Here is an 8284-nt window from a genome sequence, read left to right on the forward strand (position 1 = left end):
CAAACAGGAAGCCCAGGTCAGGGAGGGTGTGTGGCAGGGAGGAATGCCTCTCTCAGGTGTACCCCGAGACCCAGGTGGCAATATGAATCCCCAGGACTGCGAGGCAGCCAGCAGCACTCAGGTCTCCTAATATGCCCCTGTGGCTCCATTTACCGTGGGGCTGGTGTTTTCTTCAGTTTTGGGCAGCTTTAGGCTTGGCCCTAAGGACCACAACCTAGCCCTTTGCTTGGGGTTCAGTCACCCTCTTTCCAAATCTGCTGCTCTGTGCTGCATGGGCCTTACCTGCCCTGTAGTTTCAGCTGGACACTGTCTGGGTCAACGACGCATCCTTCTAGGACCATCGTGCGCAGGCCGGTCTGGTCATCCTTTGCAATTCCGACACTGCTCAGGAGGTCTAATGAAGACGTCAGGTTGATCAACTGGCCAATGACAGGCCTGTAGGGGGTCAGGGTCAGAGTGAGTCCAGTTCTAGAAACACTTCCTGTGCCCACTCATCCCTCACCTGTGTGAGTCTCATCCATCATCGGATGTGCCGACACTGTCCCCCTCCACATGGGCCTCATATCTCGCATGAGGGTGTCCTCTCTTGGCCTCGTGGGTTTAGTTCACATGAAATTTTTATGTAATATCACATTAATACCTAAAATAATTAAATTGGAATAGCAATGAAATTGTCAATTGCTTTGGGTAGGATGACCATTTTGATACTTACTGCTAATCCTTCACTCCATGAATCCTTCACTCTATTCTTTGTGTGTTCTTATATCTGTTTTAGCAAAGTTTTATAATTTTCATTGTAGAGGTCTCTCACCTCTTTTGTTAGATTTATTCCCAAATATCTGAATGTTTTTGTTTCAATTCTAAAAGGAATAGTTTTCTTCTTCAGATTGTTTATGTGCATAGAGGAATGCCACTGATTTTTGTGTGTCGACTTTGCATCTTGCTAATTATTAAATTCGTTGATATTTTGATTAGTTTTTCTGACAAAGATCTACAGAGAGCTAACCAGGCCCAATTAAGACAAAGTCAATAGCCCAGTAAAAAATGGGCAGAAGAGCTAAGAAGACACTTCTCTGAAAAAGCATGCAAATGGCCAACAGGCATGTGAAAAAATGTTCACAATCACTTGTATTCAGGGAAATGCAAATCAAAACCACAAAGAGATACCACCTCACATCAGTGAGAATGCCACATATTAAAACACAGGAAACAAACGTTAGGAGGATGTGGCAAATAAATTAGCTCTCCTACACTTACACTGCTGGTGGGAATGCAAACTGCTCCAAACACTGTGGAAAGTTGCGTGAGATTCTTCAGGCTACTAAGAATGGAGCTTCATATGACCCAGCAATTCCACTCCTAGGCATCTACCCAAAGGACACAAAAACATTGATTCAAAAGAATACCTGCACCCCCATATTTACTGCAGCCCGATGTACAACGGGGAAGATGTGGCAGCAACCCAAATGCCCTAATATAGATGACGGTATCAGGCGATGTGGTATATTTACACAGTGGAATGTACTCAGCAATCAAAAAGGATAAACTCATGCCCTTCACATGGATGGAGCTGGACGGGATTATGTTCAGTGAAATAAGCCAGAAAGAAAAAGAAAAATAGTTAATGGTCTCATTTAGAGGAGCAATGTAGAGGAGTCAAATAAAGAATCTGGCAAAAAAAAAAATACAATAACAAATACATATTTACAATAAAGTAAATATGAAACCATCAGGCAGCTCTACATCGACATTGTGCAGGGGAGCAGGAGGGAGAAATCTGGGACCCGAGTGGGGAGAGCACAAGGGTCGATGGGCAGTGCGGTGTGGACACGACTCCAGCTGGAGGGCGCTGGCCGAGCTGACGGCCTCTCCCCAGGCCCCAGATTATAACTGCACTTACAAATTCATGCTGACATTGGCCCTTATGGGGAACATCAGGTTCAAGCCTTGGCTGTCAGGAGATATTTCTGTTTTGATATCCAGGATTTGAAGATCGTTGAGTTTCAGTCTGGACAAAAAACACAACTCTCCTTGTCAGGTTCATTAGGTCATTTGATGTCACCATCACATGGAGCACCCTGCCTCAACCACTGTGCCTTCTTGGTCTTCACCATCACGTTTGACCCCTCCACGGTATAGCAGGTTCAGCCTGATGTGCCTCCCTCTGCCCTCCCTCCTTCCCTCCCTTGCTCCCTAGAAAACAAGGAGGAGGATGTGCCGCAGCCACAGCTTGGACACCTACTCCATATATGGAAATCACCGTGTGGGGTAAAGTCAGGTTCCTTTTCTTGGGGGACAGAGTTTCAGCAAATAGAGGGGTGTGAGTGCTCAGATATTTATCTTCAGCTAATGTAAAAAAGAAAAGCTTATTCCTTGGGTAAGGATAGTCAGGCACCAGCAGTCACGGGAGAGTAAAGACAAACTTTCCTCTGCTTCTGAAACTGCGAACATGGAGTCCCCAACCCAAGAGATGCCCAGTGGGGGCAGCCCTGCCTCTATTTACTGATGTTCTGGAGCACCTGGCCCCAAGCTGCCACGGCTGTGTGGGGAGGCACCAGGTTACCCAGCTTCCTGTCTTTGATCTTCAATTTGCTTCCACAAAATATAGATTCCCTTCCTTTGGAGCAGTTATCTACCAAGAAATACCAACTTACCCCAAAGCTTGGACTTCAGGTGAAAGTAAATGTAAATCCACATTCTCCAAGTTCTTAATTTGCAGAACCCTCTGCTTGACCTTCTGTAAAATGCTGGCATCCTGGCTGGCCTTCAGGTCAGGCTCCAGATTCTCTTGGTCAGCTGCAAAGCAAAGGGCATTCAAGGCTCCAGCCCACCGTGGAGCAGCTACATGCATCTCACACTACATATGACGATTTCTTGATATCATTTCATGTGTGTCTCACTACTCAGTGATATCACATTGTTAGTACAGAATTTTCAGATGGGGACATGAAGGATGAAAGAGTTAAGAAATGTGCCTAATGTTACATAGCTCTGAAACCTTGCTGTTCCATGCTCTCTTCATGCCCAAAGTAATCAATCAGCTGATCAGGCAAATGCTACTGATTGAACACCAGATTCTAGTAGTGATATAACAGGCTATTGTTCTAAAGACAATGTTCATATTTTTAAAAACTAGGTCAAATCAAGTGAGAGATTGACCTAGGAAATGGAAAACTCTAGGATGATAAAAATATATGGGTCCAACTTAAGAAAGTGACAACTTTGCTCCAGGCTCTAAGGCAATAGCTCACTTATTGGTACAGGGTCCTATGGGAGTTTTCCAAGAAAAGAGGAATTTGAGGAAAGTACTCAGCAGATAAGTAAGAGACGTGAAAGAATTAAGGCTCTACATATACAAAGTAATGCAAGTGAGAAACAATAAAGCAATTGCTAACTCAAGCAAAAACAAAAACAGTACAGGAAAAGCTACGTAATCTTAGGACTACAACTTGGCTATGCAAAGCACAGTATCTATCTAGCTATAATGATTCAAATAGAGAACTGCAAATTAAACTGAAGACTATACCTCATCTTAGGTGACTCTGAAGCATATACTTCTGTTTCTGAGCTCAGAGTTCACAGCAGATGCCTCCTGTATCTTTGAAGATTGCCTAAATCCCAATAGGTGTTTGGAAAGCAGAGATTTACCGACGATAGGATGCGAGTCTAAGGGAATATGCTGCAGGGGAGGCTGCGGAGATGCTGTAAGGTGCAGCTCTGCCTTTCACTTTTTTTCCAAGTTTTTATGTGAGACAGGAACAAAGGTTGTAGAAAATAGCAGGCAAGTGTGTTTGTGCTTATCCCAATTATTAAGTTGCTGCTGGAACAACTTTTCTAGTTACTAGGAGACATGCAAACACGGTAGTAGGTTATCAGAGACAGGAGTCCATGCTGGCGGGAAGGGTTGTTTGCAGACTTCTGTCATCCTGAGGCTCTGTATGCACAGGGGACGGGGACTCTGAGAGAACCCCAGCTGCCTGTAGGCACCAGGCTGCCTGCCATTAAGTTCAAAGTTAGGCGGCTTCAAGGCAAGGTAGACTGAATTTCCCTAATTTTCAATGAGCAAATAATAGTCAATAAGAAAATTAATGAAAGCAACAGAAGAATATGACAAACTATTTCTGTTAAGATATGTCTATGTCTATTAAAATGTGAAAAGTGAGTAATTTTGTAATAATCAGAACAATATAAGATTAAATAACACACAAACTTTCATCTACGACACGGGCAGAACATTAAGTGGCCCAAAACAACACTGTCAAAAAGGCACTGGCAGAGTACTGCAGGAGTGTTAGCGCAGGAGATATTTGGTCTAATGCAAAAATGTGCATGATTTAGACATCTCACTGTTAGTCATGTATCCTATTCCTATTGGGAAGTGTTTACTATAATAAATCTGTCATCAGGTATTACTGATTTATTTCTCATATGTAGAAAATTCACAAGCCCGTGACACAGGAATGCAAAGTCCCATCACTGCCCAGAGAATAGGCCCTGGTGACCTTGTCTGGACACAGGCCCTGGGTAGGAGGCAGTACCTAGGCGCCACCCACCATCAGCATGCGGACTTACACCCAAGAATATTCTCAACGGTCTGCAGTGCGCCATCAAGAACATCATGCACTGAGTGTGCAGCATCATTCAAGCCCTTGCCAAGAGTCCCAAGGAGAGAGGCTGAGGTCCCGGTGAGCAGGCCGCACAGGAGAGCCAGAGTCCAAAGCTGAGACATGACGACCTGACACCTGCACAGTGACAGGAGGAAGAGGGGTGAGCACTTCCCAGGAGGGTAAAGAGTCTTTGGCACACGGCTCTTCTCTGGCGGATGTCCTCGAAGGGACATGTGGTTATCTGTGTTTTACATGCGAGAGCCCAGGTTAAAAAGTGGCTAAAAGGAGCCCTCCCTGGTGGTACAGCGGGTTGGAGGGCATCACTGCAAAGCTAAGCCAAGCTGAGGTGGCCACAGTGGGAGTTCGATCATGGCCTGGAGTTGAGCCACATGGTGAGGCAGACCTCTCCTGACCCGCCTGCTGCACCCCTCAGCAGTGTACTTTGTGGATCTGCCTGTTCTGCTCCCCACTCTGTCTCTGTTTAATCCTCTCCCTGCCCCTGTACCTCTGGACTTTACCCAGTTCTGTATGCATAAATAAATAAACCTTAAAAAAAAATGGAAAAGAAAGTGGAGAACTGGCCCAGAAACATGCAAGTGCTTGCAGGAATGTGATTTGCATGACAGTTGATCGCAGTGTGTCTCTACACTAAAGCCCTTACTGCTTCTCTTCTTGTGTGTACCTAAGACCCTTGCTGCTGAATCTCCACCCCCAGAGGATATCCCATTCTCTGTGAGCCCCACTCTGGCTCCCTCCCCAGTGGCTGGTTGGGGGGTTCCCACCCACCTTCTGCCTGCCTTGGCTGTCTGGTCTGCAACTGGTTGCAATATGAGAAGAGGTGACTAACTTTCCCTCAGGTGGTGAACTGAGAGGAGGCACTGTGGCTGATTCACTGTGGAACCCCAGATCCAGTAATACTTGCTCCTGGTACAGGCCAATAAATAAATATCGCTGACCAAAGTGTGAGCAAGTAATGGGCACCATGTTGTGAGCTCACCTGGCTCAGTGACTTCCCCTTCTCCTAAGAATATCTTCATCTTCACTCACTATATTCACAGCATTAGTGAATCCAAGAGACCCTCCCTCTGTCTCCTGCCCCCAAGCCTTTGCAGGGTGTCATCGGAGGAGGTTGGGATCTCACCTCATCGGGTTGTGGAGGGTGCTGAGAAGCATCTCTGGTGCCGGGTGCCTGGATGGTGCATGGTGGTGGTGGCCCTTTTATGGTGGTGGTGGGGTGGGAGGAGGCTGCCCTGGAGAACGTCCTGGTGCTGGGGCCAGCCACTGAGACACCAAGTAAAATAACCCCGTGCCGGACAACCAGAGAGTCTACCAACACAATGATTACCCAAGGCGCTTGGATTGGAATGGGTGCCAAGTCTTAGTCTTAGTCTTAGTCTTGTGCCAAGACTAAGACTAGGTTCTCACGGGGTCACCAGATGCCAGGATGATGGCCGTTGTGGACAGGCTTGGGGTAAATATATGAATGAAGTAAAAGGACAATGTGCTGGTGGAAGGATCCACAGTGACCTCCGGGCTAATTCTGTCACCCTTTGCACACGGAGGCTCAGAGAGGGGAAGCAGCCAGCTGGAAGTCACTCAGTGAGAGCAGGAAACAGACAGGGACAGAACTGGGGCCCACAGACTCAGGGTCGGAGGCGGAAAGCGTTCTGCTCCCCTCCCCCAAGCCCAGGGTCCCCGTGCTCTCAACATCTTTCCTGGAGGAGCCAGACTCTAAGGAATTTTGCAGTGATGGGAACCTCATAACTCACCCCAAAGTCTTCCCATTACTGCTACCCATGGGGGAGTCCTCCTGAGAGTGACCACATTACCCCATTGTGGGTAACAGTGAGCCCCAGAAAGTTTGAGGCCTGCCTGTGTTTGCCCAGCCAGTGTGGGAGGACTGAACCACAGCCTCATGCTAGGCCTCACGCTAGGGCCCCCCCCCCCAGTCACTTGCCAGTCTCAGCTCTCCCTTAATGCGGTGTGCTCACCCAAAGTCTCCACATGACCCTTGCATCTGTTAGCCTTGCATTTGTTCCAGAAAGATGCCAAGCTCTATTCTCCCTTGGGACTTGTGTGGGTCATTCTTTAAGCCTGGATCTTTTCTCTCCCCAACTATCTCTTCTCTGACATCAACCCTGAGTCCCAGGCTGACCCGGGGCGGTCCCACCCATTGTCCCCAGCCTCAGCTTCTGCTGGCTTCCTGCACAGCCAGCCATCCCGATTGGATTCTTTCTCCTTTTCCTCTGCCTTGAACAAGCTTAACCAGCCTGTGCTTTGGGGATTTCTTCTCTGGCATTTCCCCAAGATTCTCACTAGTCTCTGGAATCCTCCATGACACTATGGAGTAGCCTATAAAGCCAGCCACTTGCTGGGAAGTCGGTGATGTCCCTATCACCTGAGACACTAAGAAGTTGGTAGGAAAGGACAAGTGTTCTGAGTGACTTGACACGGCAGCAAGATGAATCTCAACTACTTTTGTGTATTCAAAGGCCACTGGTGCATGTTTTTATGATGTTATCCTCAGGTTTTCTATCCACCTGAGCCCAGAGCCTCAGGGGAGATGGTCTCCTCAGGTTTCCTGTCTGGCTCCATCTCTCTCCTCCCCTCTTTCCAGGCCCTTCTACGCCAGCCCTGGCCTCTGGAAGCACAGAGGGTCCCAGCAGGACGAACACCCAGGACGGAGCAGGCTTCTCCTGCTGGCGTGACCACATCTCACAGCCGAGCAAGGGGTGATGTGAGCTGGAAGCTCCAGTCTCTAGGGTTGGGTCTGAGGCTGTCCTGAGGCAGCCAAGGGATTCAAACACACACACACACACACACACACACACACACACACACACACACACACACAGACAAGGCAGCATGTGCCAGACTCGCTAATAAAACAGCATTTCCCTTCCTACAGGGATGAAAACCTCTCACACTGTCTGAGCCCCACTGCGAAATCTGAGTGACAGGACTCACAGCCCAGAGGGGGATATGGTGTTTGCAGGGGTTTGAACAGGTGCCTGATAGGCCCACTGGAGGCCAGTGCCAGAGGTGAGAATTGATCTACTGTCTGCCTGGGCATCGTCCCCCTGGTCAGCGGCCATTCATTCTCTCTTTCTCCGCTCCCATCTTCTGCTCCCTCTGTCCAGCCCCAACACTGTGGCTGAATTCCTGCCGCTCAAGTCCACAGGCCCTGACTCACATGTGGGACTCACTTTGACCTGCTGCTCCCGAAGGCCTCCATGCTGGGAACAGCACCAGCCTCAGCAGAGTGCCAGGGGCCCATCCGTTCACTGCAGGCTGAAGTCTGGGGGCCACGGGGCAGCAGAGGGGCTCACCCAGGTTATCAGGGCCCCGGGAATCTTTCTTTTCATTGTTTTTCTTTAAGTGTTGTTAGAATTTTCTGCTGGGACACTGAGCTGAGAAAGACAGGATTCAGCAGTCACTGGAAATTCACAGAACGAGTGGATGCTCGGGTCTCCCCCTCCATAGCTTGAATCGGGGACTCCTGAGCCGAGAAAGTGTGTGTGCTACCAAGGGGACATGGACCAGAAATGAGGCGACTGCCTAGTGCCCTGGCTGCTGTCTCCTTCGAGTGCTATGAGCTGTGGCTCCCCTTGCCCGGGCCTCAGCTCTGCCTGGAGAAGCCCCTCAGAGCTACAGCTCACAGCACAGCTCACTGCTGC

General features: G+C 48.5%; 1 protein-coding gene across 1 annotated transcript; it reads right to left on the minus strand.

Moving 5' to 3' along the window:
• Nucleotides 1–278: 278 nt before the first annotated feature.
• On the minus strand, nucleotides 279–4729 carry LOC101624578 (BPI fold-containing family A member 2). Its single transcript, XM_012728104.1, has 4 exons — nucleotides 4573–4729; nucleotides 2655–2796; nucleotides 1901–2008; nucleotides 279–435 (listed from the first exon to the last, which is right to left on the minus strand). Exons 1-4 carry the CDS (start codon nucleotides 4727–4729, stop codon nucleotides 279–281), a joined length of 564 nt encoding a protein of 187 aa, XP_012583558.1.
• Nucleotides 4730–8284: the final 3555 nt, after the last annotated feature.

This window comes from Condylura cristata, unplaced genomic scaffold (assembly GCF_000260355.1).
Source record: "Condylura cristata isolate star-nosed mole 26May11 unplaced genomic scaffold, ConCri1.0 scaffold00022, whole genome shotgun sequence".
Classification (NCBI taxonomy): domain Eukaryota; kingdom Metazoa; phylum Chordata; class Mammalia; order Eulipotyphla; family Talpidae; genus Condylura; species Condylura cristata.